Source organism: Carcharodon carcharias, chromosome 30 (assembly GCF_017639515.1).
Source record: "Carcharodon carcharias isolate sCarCar2 chromosome 30, sCarCar2.pri, whole genome shotgun sequence".
In the NCBI taxonomy this organism is placed as follows: Eukaryota; Metazoa; Chordata; class Chondrichthyes; order Lamniformes; family Lamnidae; genus Carcharodon; species Carcharodon carcharias.
In genome coordinates this window covers 23,884,079-23,906,698 of record NC_054496.1, presented here as the reverse complement: position 1 = coordinate 23,906,698, position 22,620 = coordinate 23,884,079, and the positions used below count along the sequence as shown (strand labels likewise).

The window sequence follows — 22,620 nt, the reverse complement described above, 5'->3', positions numbered from 1 at the left end:
AACCCAGACCTAATACACAGAAACCCAAATTCTGCACACAGCAACCCAAACCCTGAAGGTAGAAACCCAAACACTGCATACAGCAATCCAAACCTTGTACACAGCAACCCAAACCCTGTACACAGCAACACAAGCCCTGTACACAGGAATGCAAACCCTATACACAGGAACACAAACTCTGTACGCAGAAACCCAAACCTGTACGCAACAAACCAAACCCTGTACAGTGTAATCCAAACCTTGTACGCAGAAATCCAAACCTATACGCATCAAACCAAACCCTGTACACAGCAACCCAAACCCTGTACGCAGAAACCCAAACCCTGTATCCAGCAACACAAACCCTGTACGCAGCACCCTAAACCCTGTACACAGCAGCGCAAACCCTGTACACAGCAACCCAAAGCCTGTACACAGCCACTCAAACATGTACATGGGAATCCAAACCCTGTACACAGTGCCCAAACCTGTACCCAGCAACCCAAACCCTGTACGCAGCAACCCAAACCCTGTATGCAGCAAACAAACCCTGTACACAGCAACTCAAACCCTGTATACAGGAATCCAAACCCTGTACACAACCACCCAAACCCTGTACACAGCAACCCAGAACCTGTATGCAGCAACCCAAACCCTGTACACAGCAAACAAACTCTGCACAAACCATGGACACAGCAACTCAGACATGTACGCCGAAATCCAAACCCTGTACACAGAAGCCCAAACCCTGTATGCAGCAGTCTAAACCTTGTACACAGCAACTGAAATCCTCTATGCAGAAACTCAAACCCTGCAGGCAGAAACACAAACCCTGTACGCAGCAGCACAAACCTTATACACAGCAACTGAAATCCTGTACGCAGAAACCCAAACCCTGTATGCAGAAACCCAAACACTGCACGCAGAAATCCAAACTCTGTACATAGCAACCCAAACCCTCTACACAGAACCCAAACCTGTACACTGCAACCCAAACCCTGTACGCAGCAAAAAACCCTGTACGCAGCAACCCAAAGCCTGTATACATTAACCCAAACCCTGTACACAGCAAACAAGACCTGTACACAAACCGTGTATACAGCAACTCAAACATGTATGCAGGAATCCAAACCCTGTGCACAGCAACCCAAACCCTGTACAGAGAACCCAAACATGTACACAGGAATCCAAAACCTGCAAGCAGAAACCAAAACCCTGTAAACAGAGCACAAACCCTGTTTGCAGAATCTCAAACCCTGTGTGCAGCAAATCAAACCCTGTACACTGCAACCCAAAACACATACACAGGCACCCAAACCCTGAATGCGGAAGCCCAAACCCTATACAAAGCAATCCAAACCTTGTACACAGCAACATAAACCTTGTACGCAGCAACCCAAATCGTGTACGCAGCAGCCCAAACACTGTACGTAGAAACCCAAATCCTGCATACAGCAACCCAAATCCTGTACACAGCCACTCAAACATGTACACAGGAATCCAAACCCTGTACACAGGAATCCAAACCCTGTACACAGAACCCAAACCTGTACACAGCAACCCAAATCCTGTACACAGCCACTCAAACATGTACACAGGAATCCAAACCCTGTACACAGGAATCCAAACCCTGTACACAGAACCCAAACCTGTACACAGCAACCCAAATCCTGTACACAGCCACTCAAACATGTACACAGGAATCCAAACTCTGTACACAGGAATCCAACCCCTGTACACAGACCCAAACCTGTACACAGCAACCCAAATCCTATACACAGCAACACAAACTCTGTACGCAGGAACCCAAACCCTGTACGCAGAAACCCAAACCCTGTACACAGCAACCCAAACCATGTAACCAGAACACAAACGGTGTATGCAAAACCTGTACACAGTAAACCAAACATGTACACAGGAATTGAAACCCTGCAAGCAGAAACCAAAACTCTGTACCCAGAACCCTAACCCTGTTTGCAGAAACTCAAACCCTATGTACAGCAAACCAAACCCTGTACACAGCAACCCAAAACACATACGCAGGCACCCAAACCCTGAACGCGGAAGTCCAAACCCTATAAAAAGCAATCCAAACCTTGTACACAGCAACATAAACCCTGTAAGCAGCAACCCAAATCGTGTACGCAGCAGCCCAAACCCTGTACGGCAACTCAAACCCAGCAAACAGCAACCCAAACCATGTACGCAGAAACCCAAACACTCTACATAGAAACCCAAATCCTGTATACAGCAACCCAAATCCTGTACACAGCCACTCAAACATGTACACAGGAATCCAAGCCCTGTACACAGAACCCAAACCTGTACAGAGCAACCCAAATCCTGTACACAGCAACCCAAACTCTATATGCAGCAACCCAAACACTTTACACAGCAAATAAACCCTGTACACAGCAACTCAAACATGTACACAGGAATCCAACTCCTGTAAACAGCTACCCAAAACCTGTACACAGCAAATAAACCATGTACACAAACCATGTACACAGCAACTCAAACATGTACACAGGAATCCAAACCCTGTACACAGGAATCCAATCCCTGTATACAGAACCCAAACCTGTACACAGCAACCCAAATCCTGTACACAGCAAACAAACCCTGTACACAGCAACTCAAACATGTACACCAGGAATCCAACCCCTGTATACAGGAACTCAAACCCTGTAAACAGGAACCCAAAACCATGTACACAGCAACCCAAACCCTGTACACAGCAAATAAACCATGTACACAAACCATGTACACAGCAACTCAAACATGTACACAGGAATCCAAACCCTGCACACAGGAATCCAAACCCTGTACACAGAACCCAAACCTGTACATAGCAACCCAAATCCTGTACACAGCAACACAAACTCTGTACGCAGCAACCCAAACCCTGTACACAGCAAACAAACCCTGTACACAGCAACTCAAACATGTACACAGGAATCCAACCCCTGTATACAGGAACCCAAAACCTGTAAACAGCAACCCAAACCCTGTACACAACAAATAAACCATGTACACAAACCATGTACACAGCAACTCAAACATGTACGCAGCAACCCAAACCCTGTACACAGGAACCCAAACACTGTACACAGCAACTCAAACATGTATGCAGGAATCCAAACTTTGCAAGCAGGAACCAAAACCCTGTACACAGGAATGCAAAGATGTATGCAGGAATCTAAACCTTGCAAGTATAAACACAAATCCTGTATGCAGCAACCCAAACCCTGTACACAGCAACTCAGCCCTGTACAGAGCAACCCAAACCCTGTACCAGTAACCAAACCCTGTACACAGCAACCCAAACCCTATGCATAGGAATCTAAACCCTGTATGCTGGAAACCAAATCCTCTACGCAGCCGCCCAAACCCTGTACACAGCAATCTAAACCCTGTACGCAGCAACCTAAACCTTGTACGTAGCCACCCAAACCCTGTACACAGCAACCTAAACCCTGTACGCAGCAACCTAAACCCTGTACGCAGCCACCCAAACCCTGTACACAGCAACCTAAACCCTGTACGCAGCAACCTAAACCCTGTACGCAGCAACCTAATCCTTGTACGCAGCAACCTAAATACTGTGTGCAGCAACCCAAACCCTACACACAGCAACCCAAACCCTGTACGCAGTAACCCAAACCCTGCACACAGCAACCCAAACGCTGCACACAGCAACCCAAACCCTGTACGCAGTAACCCAAACCCTGCACACAGCAACCCAAAACCTGTACACAGCAACCCAAACCCTGTACACAGCAACCCAAACCCTGTACACAGCAACCCAAATCTTGTACGCAGCAACCCAAACCCTGTACACAACAACTCAAAACCTGTACACAGCAACCCAAACCCTGTACACAGCAACCCAAACCCTGTACATAGCAACTACAGCCCCACTCTCTGAACTCAGGAATGTGCACCCTCATTCTATATTCCTAATCTGAACCCACAGTACTCAGGGACCCCATCCGACTCAATATAATTTAAAGTCCTATGTCCCCACTGGAATCTGTATGTGCACCCCAGCCAACAGAGGCTGCAACCGTCATCCTCCTATCTCACTGTAGAGCCTGGGGTCCATCCTTGGTAATCCCAGCCCATGCAGTGATCTCCAAGCCTCAGCATACCCACTGACACGCTGCCTGACCCCAGCAAGGCCAGGAGCTGAGCAGCATCATCACTGATGCCATTATGGGAGGGCAGGGCTGGGGAAACTGTTGGCCATTTTAGTAATTTCCGAAGTCTAATTAGCTGAGCAAAGGTGCTGTGAAATTCGGAGACACATTGTGTTGATCTACAGAATGTGCGGCTTAATTAGTAACCAGCTCTCAGTCCGCACTTCATGTTTCACTCCGAGGCTGCTGCAAAGGGGTGATATTTATGTCATGTTTAATTATGCACTTCCCGTTACAATAATGTCACAATCGGTAAGCTTCAAAGACCAACAACTCCACCAGACGTGTATAATTCAGAGGGTAAGGAACTGGCTTGCGCACAAGGATGGGAGTGGGGTCGAAATGTCATGTTTCTTATATAACGGGGAACCTAAGACGAAGTTCAGTGATCAGCTGAGACAGATGTAAGAGACGGGCATGGTAAGCTTTTCATCTCAACACTTATGCGACTGTTGATCTTTTGGAAACATTTCTCTCGGAGGTTTACTGAGCTGTGTCCAGCTCATGACCAACGGCAATGGCAGATAGGATTGGCCGAGAACAGAACAGTGCTACTGACACATCTGTCTGAACCGCCGCTGTGAAAGCTGACCTTTAGGTGAATTTGATAATTACGTCTAAAAACCAGCACACCAGCATTAACGGCACTGCTCAGAGAGGTGTCAAGCCACTTGAAAAATGGCCAACAAGGTATTCATTGGTTAACACAGAGAAAACACTCAACATTCTGACTGTAATACTTTGTACTGTCACAGCAGGACTCCCACTATAATCTTATTACACAGCACTCTCTACTCACTGAAATACTCTGTAATCACATTAACAAACAGTTCACTGCAGTCCAGTACACCACAGTACGGCACGCTACGCTACAGCATGGCATGGTACACTTCTGTACGCTACAGCATCGCATGGTACACTTCTGTACACTACAGTACAGCACACTACACTTCTGTACACTACAGCATGGCATGCTACACTTCTGTACACTACAGTACAGCACACTACACTTCTGTACACTACAGCATGGCATGCTACACTTCTGCACGCTACCGTACAGCACATTACACCTCTGTACACTACAGCTTGGCATGCTACACTTCTGTACACTACAGTACAGCACACTACACTTCTGTACACTACAGCATGGCATGCTACACTTCTGTACACTACAGTACAGCACACTACACCTCTGTACACTACAGTACGGCACAATACACTTCTGTACACTGCAGTATGGCATGGTACACTTCTGAACGCTACAGTACAGCACACTACACCTCTGTACACTACAGCACGGCATGCTACACTTCTGCACGCTACAGTACAGCACACTACACCTCTGTACACTACAGCACGGCATGCTACACTTCTGCACGCTACAGTACAGCACACTACACCTCTGTACACTACAGTACGGCATGATACACTTCTGTACACTGCAGTATGGCATGCTACACTTCTGTACACTACAGTACAGCACACTACACTTCTGAACACTACAGCATGGCATGCTACACTTCTGCACGCTACAGTACAGCACACTACACTTCTGAACACTACAGCATGGCATGCTACACTTCTGCATGCTACAGTACAGCATACTACACCTCTGTACACTACAGTACGGCACGATACACTTCTGTACACTGCAGTATGGCACGGTACACTTCTGAACGCTACAGTACAGCACACTACACTTCTGTACACTACAGTACAGCACACTACACTTCTGTACACTACAGCATGGCATGCTACACTTCTGCACGCTACCGTACAGCACATTACACCTCTGTACACTACAGCTTGGCATGCTACACTTCTGTACACTACAGTACAGCACACTACACTTCTGTACACTACAGCATGGCATGCTACACTTCTGTACACTACAGTACAGCACACTACACCTCTGTACACTACAGTACGGCACAATACACTTCTGTACACTGCAGTATGGCATGGTACACTTCTGAACGCTACAGTACAGCACACTACACCTCTGTACACTACAGCACGGCATGCTACACTTCTGCACGCTACAGTACAGCACACTACACCTCTGTACACTACAGCACGGCATGCTACACTTCTGCACGCTACAGTACAGCACACTACACCTCTGTACACTACAGTACGGCATGATACACTTCTGTACACTGCAGTATGGCATGCTACACTTCTGTACACTACAGTACAGCACACTACACTTCTGAACACTACAGCATGGCATGCTACACTTCTGCACGCTACAGTACAGCACACTACACTTCTGAACACTACAGCATGGCATGCTACACTTCTGCACGCTACCGTACAGCACATTACACCTCTGTACACTACAGCTTGGCATGCTACACTTCTGTACACTACAGTACAGCACACTACACTTCTGTACACTACAGCATGGCATGCTACACTTCTGTACACTACAGTACAGCACACTACACCTCTGTACACTACAGTACGGCACAATACACTTCTGTACACTGCAGTATGGCATGGTACACTTCTGAACGCTACAGTACAGCACACTACACCTCTGTACACTACAGCACGGCATGCTACACTTCTGCACGCTACAGTACAGCACACTACACCTCTGTACACTACAGCACGGCATGCTACACTTCTGCACGCTACAGTACAGCACACTACACCTCTGTACACTACAGTACGGCATGATACACTTCTGTACACTGCAGTATGGCATGCTACACTTCTGTACACTACAGTACAGCACACTACACTTCTGAACACTACAGCATGGCATGCTACACTTCTGCACGCTACAGTACAGCACACTACACTTCTGAACACTACAGCATGGCATGCTACACTTCTGCATGCTACAGTACAGCATACTACACCTCTGTACACTACAGTACGGCACGATACACTTCTGTACACTGCAGTATGGCACGGTACACTTCTGAACGCTACAGTACAGCACACTACACTTCTGTACACTACAGTACAGCACACTACACTTCTGTACACTACAGCATGGCATGCTACACTTCTGCACGCTACCGTACAGCACATTACACCTCTGTACACTACAGCTTGGCATGCTACACTTCTGTACACTACAGTACAGCACACTACACTTCTGTACACTACAGCATGGCATGCTACACTTCTGTACACTACAGTACAGCACACTACACCTCTGTACACTACAGTACGGCACAATACACTTCTGTACACTGCAGTATGGCATGGTACACTTCTGAACGCTACAGTACAGCACACTACACCTCTGTACACTACAGCACGGCATGCTACACTTCTGCACGCTACAGTACAGCACACTACACCTCTGTACACTACAGCACGGCATGCTACACTTCTGCACGCTACAGTACAGCACACTACACCTCTGTACACTACAGTACGGCATGATACACTTCTGTACACTGCAGTATGGCATGCTACACTTCTGTACACTACAGTACAGCACACTACACTTCTGAACACTACAGCATGGCATGCTACACTTCTGCACGCTACAGTACAGCACACTACACTTCTGAACACTACAGCATGGCATGCTACACTTCTGCATGCTACAGTACAGCATACTACACCTCTGTACACTACAGTACGGCACGATACACTTCTGTACACTGCAGTATGGCACGGTACACTTCTGAACGCTACAGTACAGCACACTACACCTCTGTACACTACAGTACGGCACAATACACTTCTGTACACTGCAGTATGGCACGGTACACTTCTGAACGCTACAGTACAGCACACTACACCTCTGTACACTACAGTACGGCACAATACACTTCTGTACACTGCAGTATGGCATGGTACACTTCTGTACACCACAGTATAGCACGGTACACTTGTATACATCACATTATGGCACACTACATTTCTGTACACTGCAGTATGGCATGCTACACTTCTGTAAACCACAGTGTGGCACAGCATTCTTATAATCACTACAGTATAGCACTCTACACTTCTATATACCACAGTGCGGCACAGTACACTTCTGTACATCACAGTATGGCACTCTACACTTCTGTACGCCACAGTGCACTTCTGTACACTACAATACGGCATGCTACACTTCTGCACACTACAGTATGGCATGCTACACTTCTGTATACTACAGTACAACACAGTACCCTTCTGCACACTACAGTACAGCACACTACACTTCTGTACACTACAGTACAGCACGCTACACTTCTGTACAGTACAGTACAGCACAGTACACTTCTGTACACTACAGTACAGCACACTACACTTCTGTACACTACAGTACAGCACAGTACACTGCTGTACACTACAGTACAGCACACTACACTTCTGTACAGTACAGTACAGCACAGTACACTTCTGTACACTACAGTACAGCATGCTACACTTCTGTACAGTACAGTACAGCACACTACACTTCTGTACACTACAGTACAGCACGCTACACTTCTGTACAGTACAGTACAGCACAGTACACTTCTGTACACTACAGTACAGCACACTACACTTCTGTACACTACAGTACAGCACACTACACCTCTGTACAGTACAGTACAGCATGCTACATTTCTGTACACTACAGTACAGCACAGTGCACTTCCGTGAACTACAATACAGCACACTGCACTTCTCTGAACTATAATACAGCACAGTACACTTTTGTACACTACAGTACAGCATGCTACAGCAACAACAAATTATAATTACATAGCACCTTTAACAAACTAAAACATCCCAAGGTGCTTCACGGGAGCATTATAAAACAAAACATGACACTGGGCCACATACAAGATATTAGGGAAAACAACCAAAAACTTAAGTTCAAAGAGATCGGTTTTAAGGCATGTCTTAAAGTAGGGAAGTGAAGTAGAGAGTCGTGGAGGGTTAGGGAGGGAATTACAGGGCTTTGGGCCTAGTCAGATGAGGGCACAGCTAGCAATGGTGCAGCGATTAGAACTCAGGATGCTTAAAGCCTAGATGTTTGGAGGATTGTGGGGCTGGAGGAGTTTACAGAAACGGGGAGGAGCAAGGCCACGGAGGGATTTGCAAACAAGGGTGAGAATTTTAAAATTGAGGCGTTTCTTAAATGGGAGCCAAGTATGATAGAACGACAGACCATGATGCTGCGGAATGGTTTGGAAGAACGGGAATGGCATGGGCTTGGCATGGGTTGGGGGAGGGTGGGTCCATTAGTCCTGCAATGGGATTGGCAGATATGAGTACAGGGTAGGGATGGGATAGAGGGTCAGTGCAAACTAGAATGGGATAGGGTGACTACAGGCACAGGCATGGACTAGGGGCTTAGGAATGTAGCAATAGGGTGGGCTGCAGGAGGTTCGGGGTGGGAGACGGGATTTGTTTGGCAACACAACAGTGGGGATCAGGGAACGCAGCGGTGGGACAAGGGATTGGGAAAAGAGACTGTGAGGTATTAATGCATCGGCATTGAGAAGGCCACCTCAGTTCAAGGTTCATATTGTCTTCAATCTGTGTTCAGGTAACAGAGCTGATATAACAGACAGAGAAGGAAAGTGCTCCAAATATTAAGTTTCCATTCTGAGCAGCATTGTGAGGCTCAGTGGCATTTATTAAAGGAAGCAAAGATATCGGCAGGAATAAAAAAATCGATTCTGTTGTTTTCATTGTTCTGCAGTCTCTTGAGGCCAGGCTACAGAAGCAAACTGCAGCATGGAATGAATCTAAAGACTATTTCCAATCATTCAGGGCTGAGTCCTGCCTCCAAAAGCTGACCTGAACAAGATCCTTCCACAGGGACACCGACTAGGCCTCGATTTTCTCAGTTGCAGTCACCCGGACATCACTGCCCTCTCACCCGGAGCCCCAGAGGGGCTGACAGCCAGCTGGCCTCTCCTGACACTCATTCTGTCCAACTTGCTGCTGCTGAATCCCTCTAGGCTAATGTGTCACTAACCTGTTTTGGTGAGGTCACTTAATAGGACTGCGGGTGTCTGTGCTTAGTGAGTACGTGCTTGCCTGGCTGCACAGGGGGCCATTTGTGCATGCATGTAGACGTGTTTTTGAGTGTAAGTGCATTTGTGTGTACTTGTTCATGTCTGTGTGCGTACTTGTGTCTGCGTTAGCAGGGGTTTGTGTGTGCACTTGCCCCGTGTGTATGCACGTGTATATGCATGCGTGTGTACATGCGCGTGTGCCTACCTGCATTTGTGGGATGCACATGTGGCCCATAACAGTCCCCGAGCCACATTGCAGTTGGGGGTGAGCTTTGACTGGCCAGTTGCTTCTTGAACACACAAGCATACAAGCACACCAATTAGGAGCAGGATTAGGCCATTCGGCCCTTCGGGCCTGCTCCGCCACTTAATAAGATCACGGCTTATCTGATCGCAGCCCCAGCTCCGCATTCCCACCTGCCCAACTCTTCCGACATCCCTACCCGTAACACACAGGCAAATCCCTGCACAAATGCGCACAATCGATGCGTTCCCATACTAACCCACACACAGGCGTGCGCACAGTCATTTTAAATGGTAGTTTCCTGCATAAGTTATGAATCAGCTGGAGGTGGCATTGTGAGATATTGCAGCTTCAATGTGTTCAGCTGAAATGGATATGACAATTATCAGATGATTTTTAACCCAATTAAGATCGCTGTTTAATATCTCACTGTTATTTTACGCAAGCTTGCTAAGTATTTGTACAGTAACATTACATAGAATTTACCAGCACAGGCACTGGTTCTCTCCGACTGGCCTATGTCAGTGTTAACGCTCCACATTAGGCAATCCTCCCACCTTACTTCATCTCATCCTAATAGCATATCTTTCTCTTCCTTTCACCCTCACCTGCTTATCCAGCTTCTGTTTCAACGCATCGATGTTATTCACCTCAACTACTCCATTTAGTCATGAAATCCCACATTCTCACCACTCTCTGGGTAAAGACGTTTCTCCTGAATGGATTTTTTTTGGATATATGAGTGACTATCTGACATTTATGGTCCCTGATTTTAGACTCCGCGCCATCTCCACATTAATCCTATCAAAGCCTTTTATAATTGCAAAGATATGTTTCAGATCAGTCTTCTCTTCCCCAGAGAGAAGAGCACCAGCTTGTTCAACCTCATAGAGTCATAGAGGTCTACAGCACAGAAAAAGGCCCTTCGGCCCATCGAGTCTGCGCTGGTCAAACAAGTACCGAAGTATCCTAATCCCATTTTCCAACACTAGGCCCATAGCCTTGCTATACCATGGCATTGCAAGTGTACATTCAAATACTTCGTAAATGTTATGCGGGTTTCTGCCTCTACCACCCTTTCAGGCAGTGAGTTCCAGATTCCCACCACCCTCTGGGTAAAAGATTTCTCCCTCACATCCCCTCTGAACCTCCTGCCCCTTACCTTAAATCTATGCCCCCTGGTTACTGATCCCTCCACCAAGGGGGAATGTTCCTTCCTGTCTACCCTATCTATGCCCCTCATAATCTTATACACCTCAATCAATGTGTCCTGACAGTCATACCCTATCAGTTCCGGTATCATCCTTGTAAATCTCTTCGGCACCTCCTCCAGTGCCTCTATACACTTCTTTCTGGGGTTGGAGATCAGAGGTGGTCACATCACTCCAAGTGTGGTCTAGCCAAGGTTCCATAAATTGCAATATTATTTCTCTGCTTTTGAAGTATATTCCTCTCAAAATGAAACCCAGCGCTTTGTTTACAATTTTATAGCTTTGTGAACCTGTACCACAGATCCCTTTGCACTTCAACTCTAGTTGATGCTTATTTTCCTAGTAGCATGTGGCTTCCTTGCCGCCAAGTGCCATTTCTATGTTAATGTTATCTCAACAGCTGGTGCTCTTCTCTCTGGAGAAGAGAAGGCTGAGGGGTGTTCTGAAACATAGCTTTGAAATTATGAATGGCTTTGATAGGGTTGATGTGCAGATGGTGGGGAGTTTAAAATTAGGGACCATAAATGTCAAATAGTCACTCATATATCCAAAATAAATCCATGCAGGAGAAACGTCTTTCCCCAGAGATTGGCGAGAATGTGGGATTTCACGAGGTCCTCTGGCATAGTTACCCTTACAACTGTTTATGAAGCTGTTGTTAAAACCCTCAGGGTGCATCAAGGGGAACATAAGAGCATAAGAAATAGGAACAGGTGTAGGCCATTCAGCCCTTCAAGCCTGCCCCGCTGCTCAATGAGATCATGGGTGACCTTCTACTTCAACACCATTTTCCTGCACTAGCCCCATATTCCTTGATGTTTATAATATGCAGAAATGTATCAATTTCAGTCTTGAATGTACTCAATGACTGAGCCTCCACAACCCTCTGGAGTAGAGAATTCTAAAGATTCACCAACCTCTGGGTGAAGAAATTCCTCCTCATCTCAGTCCTAAATGGCCTGCCCCTTATTCTGAGACTGTGTCCCCTTCAGACCACCCCCCCACCTCCCCCCGGCCAGGAGAAACATCCTTCCTGCATCTATCCTGTTGAGCCCTGTAGGAATTTTGTATGTTTGAATGAGGATCACCTCTCATTCTTCTAAATTCCAGAGAGTAAAGGCCCAGCCTATTTAATATTTCCTCACAGGGCAATCCCTCCATCACAGGAATTAGTTCGTTTGGTGAACTTTTAGTGAAAGTTAGGAAAGCAGAAAATCAGTGAGCAAATGGTCCAATGGAGCAAAGAGCAAATGATATGACCATAATGTATAAATGGGGTGAATGATTTGATCAGTGTGTGAATGGTGCGATTGATCAGCCTGCGAGCAGAGTTGCAGAGGTTTGACCGAGAGCCCTGTCCTGTAAACTGATCAACTCTGTTGGCACTGGCACAGAGAAGGTTAAATTTTGCTTGTTTGACATCCTTAGGAGATTACAATAAGTTATTTCTTTCTGCTATCTCGTTTGTCAAAGGATCAATGTTTATTTGCACAAGGTCAAGAGGTGTCCAGTCCTTATGGCTTCTGTTATTGATACTTACTGGTCTGGTTGATTGTTACTTTCATAGGATTGTAGCAACACCAGCTTTTTAAAAAAATTATGAATGGGCGTTTTCCAGGCAATTTCACACATGCCATTGTTACTCTACAGTTTTGTGCAGTGTATACGGGGTGAAAGGGCATGGAGGTTCCATGAGTTGGCATGAGGATATATGTGGCCAAGGGGGTGTATGGGGGTATGAGTCAGCATTGAGTTGGCATGGGAGGATATGAGGGGTCATGGTAGTGGATGAGGGCATGAGTTGGCACTGCACTGCCATGGGGGCTATGAGAGGCCATGGTGGTAGATGGGGGCATGAGTTGGCATGGCATTGGCCATGGTGGGGGTGGTGGGGTGAAAGGGGTGAGGGCACAAAATGTAATCAAACAACTGGGACCGAATCCCAGAGAACCAAAGCCTTTTATCCAGTCTGCTTTGGCGCTCGGCCTCCTCTGATCTGTGTCCGAAGACAGTGGGCCTGGCTCCACCCTGTACCCGCCCCCCCCCCCAGACCAAAAATAGCGGTTAAGGGGGACTCTATGTCTTGGCGGGTCTGCCGAGTCAAGAAATTTCCCAACTCCAGCTACCTACCTCAGCAGCGAAAATCTGGCCCTAAGTGTCAGCTGTGGCAGAGTTGGTTAGCACACTAACCTCTGAGTTAAATATTCTGGGTTCAAGTCCTGCTGCAGAACTTGCCAATAAAAATAATTAAGGCCCACACTTGGGTGCAGTACTGTGGGAATGCTGCACTGCTGGAAGTGCAGTCTTTCAGGTGAGACTTTAAACTGAGAGGCCTCACAAGTGGATGTTAAAGGTTCAATGGCACCATTTTGAAGGTAGTGCAGGGGATCTTACTCAGGGTGTCCTGGCCAATTCTTGTCCCTCAATCGGCATCACAAAGACAGATTATCTGGTCATTACCACGTTGCTGTCTGTTGGAGCTTGCTGACCACAAACTGGCTACCACGTTACTGATCCCACAGCAGTGGATGCACTTCAAAAGTACCCCATTGAGAGTAAAGTGCTTTGAGGTGGCTGTGGAAAGCGCTATACAAATGGAAGACTTATTTTTTTCTAAGCACTGATAAAAAAGACAAATCCTTATATAAAGCATGGAGAGGTCAACAAAGAGCCATTAAAAAGCAATTCATATTTGGGATTTATAGTGAGAGGGATTGAACGCAAAAGCAAAGAGGTTAATACGACTTGGTACAATATGATCGTTGGGCCGCTTTTTGAACACACGCACAGTTTTTGGCTCTTTATTCTCAGAGCGATGGAATAGCCCCGGGGAAAGTGGAGCAAAATGATTTGGTGTATCATGTGATAAATCTGGAATTGAAAGCTAGTTTCAGTAATGGTGACCATGAAACTATCATCGATTGCTGTAAAAACCCATCTGGTTCACTAATATCCTTTAGGGAAGGAAATCTGCTGTCCTTACCCGGTCCGGCCTACATGTGACTCCAGACCCAAAGCAATGCGGTTGACTCTTAACTGCCCTCTGAAATGGCCTGGCAAGTCACTCAGCTAAAGGGCAATTAGGGATGGGCAACAAATGCTGGCCCATGAAGGAATAAAGAAAAAAATGAATATGGGGTCTATGTTACAATTAAATCGAGGACCACCAGGACTGCATTCTCTGCAACTGTGAAAATAGAAGCTGGAAATTCAGCAGAAGTGTTCAAAATGATGAAAGGAATGGACAAGCTAAAGTTGGAGAGGTTACTTCCATTGGCGGTAAACTTGAAGATACGAGTCTCTGTTCTCAAGGTAAGAGGGTGGCAGAATAAGTGGGAGATTAATGGGAATCTTGTTTCACGCAGCAATCTGCATGAGGGGTCATCAATGCTTAAGCAATTACAGCATTCAGGAAGATACCAGATAATTACTGAAAGGAGGAAAGTGTAAAGTGCAAAAGTAGGAAAATGTAATTCGAGTACTGCTGAAAAGAGAGACAGGCTATCAAAGCTTTTCATCTTGCACTCATCAGGACAGATGCAAGAATGCCAAATTTCAAAGGGATCATGTGAAAAGGGTGCTGATTGGTTGTCACATCGACTCTGATTGGTCGAGGCACCAGGGAACTATTGTCCCCCCACCCCATGATTTTGTTTAATTCAAAAAAGTTGCAATGCCTGGACATGTTCCTTTTTCCTGCAGAGAACAGATCCCTGCATTTTTTTCCCGCAAGGCCAGCTTTTGTTGCCATTCCCTAATTGCCCTAATTTGAGGGGCTTGCTCGGCCATTTCGGAGGGCAGCTAAAAGTTAACCACATTTCTGTGGGTCCGTTGACACATGTAGGCCAGACCAGGTAAGGGTGGCAGATTTCCTTCTCTAAAGGACATTAGTGAACCTGGGTTTTTATAACAATCAATGATAGTTTCATGGCATTTTTAGATTCCAGATTTTGTTATATGAATTTAAATTTCACCAGCTGCTCTGATGGGATTTGAACCCGTGCTTCCAAAACATAAACTTGGGCCTCTGGATAACTAGCTCAGTAATGTTATCACTGAGCCACCATCTCCCCTCACATGAGCCTACATAACTTCTAGAAAGCGTCAGTGAGCTACATGGCAAGCCCATCGAATAATCTTAAATTGGTTGTTAGTGTAACCCTTAGCACACTCACGATTGTTGTTCAATCACGGAATCAGGTCTAACGTTGGACATTATGTTCTGAGTTTTGCAAGCATGGGCTAGTAGAGTCCAGTCAGTGCTCTGCTGATTGCAAACAGCCGAAGGGACGTGCTGCTTGATACACTCCTCCTGTCATTGGTGCAGATGACATGCATATCTGGCATTGCACTGGCACTGAAACCCGTATACTACATTACTTACCGGTGACTAAATTCTGTGCAGACAGGAAGATTCAGGTAAGCCCTCGCTGTCTGAGAAATTTCGGCACCTTACACTCTGTGCTCATTCAAACCCGCCAATTGTTTGGTTCCTGAATTACTGATTGCTGTCGTACAGTGCGATTGTATTGACAGCAGAGGGGAGCAGGGCGAGTTGGGGGGGCGGTGGTGGTGGGTGAGGGAGGGCGAAGGTCAGGGTCAACTGTGCTGCCTCTGTCAGTGAATAGCCTATCTCTCGTTTGCACTTCTCAGCTGAAGGACAGGGACTCGGGTGAGGTACAGGAGCCATGGCCCAGGGGGACGTTGGATCTTCAGGATGAAGAGGAGGAGGCTTGAAACAACTTATAATTTTATAGGCCTCCAAGGTAATAAAACATCCTAAGGTGCTTCAGAGGAGCAGTACAAAATATGTAACATAAAGAGATATTAGGGCACAGCTTAGTCAAAGAGGGAGGCTTTATAAAACAGCTTAAAGGACATAGGAGAGGCAGAGAGGTTTACAGAGGGATGTTCAGAGCTTGGGACCTTGGCAGCTGAAGGTACGGCCACCAATGGAAATGTGATTAAGATCAGGGATGCTCAAGAGGCCAGAATTGGGGGAGTACAGCTACCTCAGAGGGTTCTAGGGCTGGAGGAGATTACAGAGATCAGGAGGGGTGGGGGCATGGGGGGATTTGAAAACAAGGATGAGAATTTTAAAATCAAGGCGCTGCTTGACCTGGAGCCAATGTAGATCAGCGAGCATAGCAGGGATGGGTGAAGGGCCTCCAACTGTCCCCTTCCTACAACTCACAGAGTCAGTGTTGCTCTCATTGCACAGGATCCATTTTCAATTCAAGAAAGTTCAATTAGTATAGATCAGATTTAAGAACATTCTTTTAGGAAGTGGGTGCTGGAACATCCTGGTCCAGTAGTATTATCGATTGGATTCTCCACTGCTCAGACCACATGACACGTCACATCCCCAGTATGCCGCCAAGGAGAAGCTTCAAACCCGTTCAGTTGGCGCCAAGGCTTAATGAACAGTCCACACTGACTGATGCAGCTGCTATTGATCTATTGGCAAGTTTTGCTTTGTTGATTGCACTTGAGGTTTCGAGCAGACAACATATTGATTAAAGCCCATGTATTACCACAGAAGCTGAGACTTCCAGACAACTTAGTTGGTCAGTACATCGTCCTGCTCCTCAGATTATTGATGCTGGAGGCTGGGAAGGGAGGGAATGAGAGAGAGCAGAGGGGGAGAGAGAGTGAGAGAAGTGGGGAGGCAGAGAGAGAGAAAAAAATGCTGGGGAGAGAAAGAGGAAGGGGGAGGGAGGGAGAAGCTAGGGGAGAGAGAAGGGGAGAGGGGGGAAGGGAAGAGAGAGAAAAAGAGAGAGAGGAAAAGAGAAAGTGGGGGAGAGAGAAAGAGAGTGGAAGGGAGAGAGAGCGGGGAGAGAGAAGGGAAAAAAGAGGGAGAGGAAGAGAGAAGCAGAGGAGGAGAGAGAGAGGAGGGGAGGGTGAGAGAGAGAGAGAGAGAGCAGAGAGAGAGGGGGAAAAGAGAAGAGAGAGGGGAGTGGAGAGAGACAGACAGAGAGAGAGGGCAGCAGGGAAGAGAGAGAGAAGGGAGCAATAGAGAGGAGCAGGGGAAAGGAGGAGGAGGGAGGGAGATGGGAGAGCAAGCGGAGAGAGATAGAGAGAGAGGATTAGGGAGAGAGCATGATTGTCCTGTCTGCTTATTTCTGTTGCTACTTTGAGAGATGTGAGTGCTGGATAATGTTTTTTGCAATAAGCCCAGGAATATACTGAAAATCTAAACTATAGCGAGACAAAACTGGCATATCAGGGCGGATCCATCAGTATGTGTAAACAGACTGGGATGTTTTGGGTAGAGGTCCCCCCCAACAGGATCAGGGTGAAGAATCCCCACGTGAAAGCACTCACCAACATTTATCTTATAGATGTCTTGTGTATTTCCAACATTTTCTGTATTAAAAACAACTGGGGAAAATCATGGAAGAAATGAACACCCTAACAGTTACATAGCATCTCCAAGCTGAGCAGACAAGGTCAGACTATAACTTAATCGGACACTCCAAGGCAGTATTGAAGGAGTGCTGCGCTGTCAGAGGCGCTTTCTTTCAGATGGAGACCTTAAACCTGTCATTAAACCTCTCAGGTGGATGTAAAAGATTCCATGGCACTATTTCGAAGTCGAGCAGTGGGGTTCCCCTGGTGTCCAAGCCCAATATTCATTCCCCAACCAACATTTGTAAAACAGATTTTCTGGCCATTATCTCATTGCTCCACTTGGGACCTCACTGCTGACAGACTGGCTGCTGAATTTTCTACACCACAGTGATGGGCTGTCGAAGGTAACTTATCGGCTTGGGGGTGTGCTCTTGCCTGCACTACGCACAGCGCATTTTCCGGTCAATGGACTTTTGGACAGCCTGCCGCATTTTATGGCCCCACTCCTCCCCAACTCAACAGGGCCGTAAAATTCCACCCCAAGTGATCTGGACTCCCGCCTCTACTACACACTGACCGAGCTGACCTGTCACGTGCTCTACGCTCCGACTAAATCGAGGGATCGGAATAGGACGGTCTAATACCAGGAATGGGTGGGCTGTCTTCTGAGGAAAGGTTGGGCAGGCTGGGCTTGTATCCGCTGGAGTTTAGAAGAGTGAGAGGTGACTTGATTGAAACGTATAAGATCCCGAGGGCCTTGACAGGGTGGATGTGGAGAGGAAGTTTCCTCTCTGGGGGAATCTAGAGCTAGGGGGTCACTGTTTAAAAATAAGGGCTCGCCCCTTTAAGACAGAAACGAGGAGAAATTTTTTCTCTCAGAGAGTCATGAGCTCTCATCCTCAAAAGGTGGAGGGAGCAGGGTCTCTGAATATTTTTAGGGCAGAGGTAGGTGGATTCCTGATAAACAGGGAGGTGAAAGGTTATCAGGGGTAGGCGGGAAGTTACAATCAGATCAGCCATGATCTTATTGAATGGTGGAGCAGGCTCGAGGGGCAGAGTGGCCTACTCCTGCTCCTAATTGATGCGTCTGTATGGTCTCCTACACTTGGAACCATAATGGGCTGTGGGCTGACTGGCTCTGCTTTTGCTGCTGTGTTAACCAACTTTGAAGTTGGACGGCATTCAACGGCATTTAAACTGAAGCTTTTGGCACATATGTCACCACAGATGATGTGGCTCCTGGCACCAGATACGTTGGCAATCATGAGGAATAAATTCTGACCCACAGCCTCCTGACCTGGTGAGTCCAGGAAGCTGTTGCTACTGATGGAGCGAGGTCCATAAGTAGCAGATCAGTGGGGACACATAACTAAATTCGATAACGCAATGATATTTAAAGAGCTGCTGCAATTACCTGCCTAGTTAAGAAGAATAACTTGAATTTATACAGTGTCTTTAATGCCATTAAACATCTCAAGGTACTGCACAGGAGTGTTATCAGACAACAAAAAAAATGTGAGCCACATGAGGAGATATGAAGCCAGATGACCAAAAGCCACGTCAAAGAGGTAGGTTTTAAAGAGGTGAGGCTGAGGGAGATGAAAGCAATGGCCTTGAATTGAGAGAGGCACACGTGAATGGGCACAGAGCATCTCAGGTTACACAGAGGTGGTAAAGACAAAGATAGGATCTATCTGACACATCCGATGGCTTGTACTGTTTGCTTTGTCCGCACATTTCCCTTCTCCGGTGAGCAGTCACCACCTCTTTATTGTAAGTCAAAAAATCTTGTGTCTGCACACGCTTCTGGTATATGATACATTATGCCCTGCTGTCAGGTTTTGCTACATTTTTGTGTCTACTTAAAACTCCCCTCTCCACATTTGTAATGGAAAGAGCCTATGTAAACTTCTCACATTGTACTTTCACTCTCCCTCCTATGGTGGCGCTGCAGGCACCTCAAGTTGACATCTCAGCGCTCTAAGTGCAGAGGAGGTCCAATAATAAATTTTGTCATTTTCACATTTCCCTGTGGGTGAAATTGACAAGGAGATTGACAAATAACCTCCCAATATTTAATCAAATTTCAATTAAAATGGAAGGAACCTGATTAAGAACGAGCACCTATTTCTCACTGACATTATTTTGACCAACACAAAGCCCCCCCTAACCCACCCATCCCTTCCACCCCACTCCCAGCTTCCCTTCTGGGTCTCAGCATAGCTTCCCCAGGAAATCAGCGCCCCCACCTTTGTGACATGATCTTGAACGTGTCGGGAAGGTAACACTCGACGTTCTCCATCTGGAAGATGTCGGCATCGCAGATCTTGCTGTCGGTTCGCCCGTAGTTGGCGCTCTCGATCATTATGACGTCACTCCCCGGGCACCGCAGCTCGATGGGGTACCCTTCGCATGCCAGCTCCCGGCGCATCAGACCGAACGGCAAGGCAGCCCGGCTCAAACCTGAGGAAAGGACAGAAGCAAAGCCTTGAGTCATGTCATGCGGTGAGTCACAGGCTTGGGAGGAACGGGCGGCTTTGTGTTAATGGATCCCGAGCCTGATGGGTGAAGTATGAATCTTTAGCCTATTTCAATCCCTCCCCCCCACCCCACCCCCACTAGGGCTATCTGTACCCTGCTAGTCCTGCTTTCTACCCTTAATATCCCCATTAGCACATTTCTTAGATAATATCACCAAATCAACACATCTTTGTCCTTTTGTCTATGACATCTTTTGGCTATCTCCACCTATCACTGGCCCCCTATCCAGCTCTACCTGTCCCACCCTCCCCCCCGCTTAAACCAGCTTATATTTCACCTCTTTTCTATTTTTCCTTAGTTCTGATAAAGAGTCATTCGGACTCGAAACGTAAACTGTGTTCCTCTCTGCAGATGCTTTCAGACCTGCTGAGGTTTTCCAGGTATTTTTGTTTTTGTTCTAGATTTCCAGCATCCGCAGTATTTTGCTTTTATCGAAGTATGGATCTTGATGGTCAGCTTATTTACGGAGTGCCGTGCTACATCTCTCTACCTCTTACCTACCAAGCAAACCATCTCCCAGTAGCCCCTTCTTACAGACTGTGATTGAGAAAAAGATAAACGAACGAATAAACAATCAGCCCCTTAAAGAGGCGCAAGGACAAAACTTGAAAGTAAAACTTATCAAAATTAAATTGAAATGATGCACTCCAGCCCCTCCAACACCCACCAGTCGCCGAAAGCATCAGGTGTATTGGTGGACACCCCATGCTCCCTCACCAGGGGCACTGGGCACGAGCATGACAATTCTGCAAGCTGCCATGGTAAGATCTGAACCCATGGTCCCTCAGACAATTAGCCTGGACTTTGGGATAACAAGCCTAGTGACTTTAGCACTAAACCACCACCTGACCCTTGCCCCTCCTTGCACTCTTTTGAGTAAATTAACGAAACCGATAAACAAATTAACTAATTAACAGCCCCTTAAAGGGGCAAAGATCAAATGCTTGAACAGTAATTTATCAAAATTTAATTAAAATCATGTTCCCAGGGCTGATGATGCACTCCAGCCCCCTCGGCAGCCACTGGCTGGGGAAGACCTCAAGCTTACCAGTGGACACCATGTTCTCCCTCTCCAAGGACACCCAGGAGTGGACATAGTCAAGGGAAATTTAAATTCTACCAGCTACCATGGTGGGCTTGGAACCCGGGTCCCCAAAGCATTAGCCTAGGTCTCTGAATGACTAGGCCAGAGACAGCACCACCTCAGTGACCACTGTGCTTCACCCATTTATCTTTAAACTTAAAAATATAAGTAACAAAGCATGAACAACTTTGGACCTATGGTTCCTTGGAGGTGGGGGAGGGGGAGGTTTCCTCCATAGCTGAATAAAGTTGGGGAGGTGATATGACGGTTTATTTTAGGATGCTAAAGGGATTGGATAATGTCGGACAAGTCAAGCTGTTTTATCTTGACCAGGACAGTCGAGCCAGAGGACATAGCAGCACCTGAATGTGCAAATTTGAATCTAATCTGCGGGAACCATACTTCGCCGATGGAGTATTCAAAACTATGGAATAGGCTCCCCATCGAACAGTTAGTGTTAATTAATTCAAATGCAAATTAGACCAAGTTCTTGCAGAAGGTAATTTTTTGGGGATATAGTGATGTCAGCCATGGGCAGTGCAGCATGATTGGGTGGAGCTGGTGATGAGAGTTCAGTCATGGTAAACCTGGGCTCACAACGTGTGTGCCTTTTAACCTCAGTAGGCATCAAGGTGCTTTACAAGCCAATGAACTACCTTTGAAGTGTCGCCACTGTTGTAACGTTGAAAATGTAGCAGCCAACTTGTGCACAGCAAGCTCCCACAAGCAGCAATGCGGAATGACCAGGCAATCTGTTTGCAGGATAAATATTGGTCAGGATGCCAGGGTTAACACTTGAGCTCTTCTTCGAACAGTGCAACAGGATATTTAGCATTCACCTGATGGAACAAATGAGGTTCCATGTCTCATCTGTAAGGCTGGGGAGAAGCCCTCCAAATAGTGCTATCAGATACCTATTACATCCACCTGAGAGGGCAAATGGGCCTAGGCTTCACACTTCAACCAAGAGGCAGCACCTCCACCAGTACAGCACTCCCTTGGGAGTGCCAGCCTAGGTAGCGAGCTCAAATCTCTG

At 46.7% G+C, this 22,620-nt stretch overlaps 1 protein-coding gene across 1 annotated transcript in view; it reads right to left on the bottom strand.

The window, feature by feature from the left end:
* LOC121271227 (adhesion G protein-coupled receptor L1-like) overlaps positions 1-21,278 on the bottom strand; it is a 1,693,562-nt gene extending 1,672,284 nt beyond the window's left edge. Inside the window, exons 1-2 of the mRNA XM_041177054.1 lie at positions 21,218-21,278; positions 20,209-20,422 (exon numbers count right to left, since the gene is read on the bottom strand). Of these exons, the coding sequence (XP_041032988.1) occupies positions 20,209-20,422; positions 21,218-21,278 (275 nt within the window). The remainder of the gene's footprint in view (positions 1-20,208; positions 20,423-21,217) is intronic.
* Between the last annotated feature and the right edge of the window lie 1,342 nt (positions 21,279-22,620).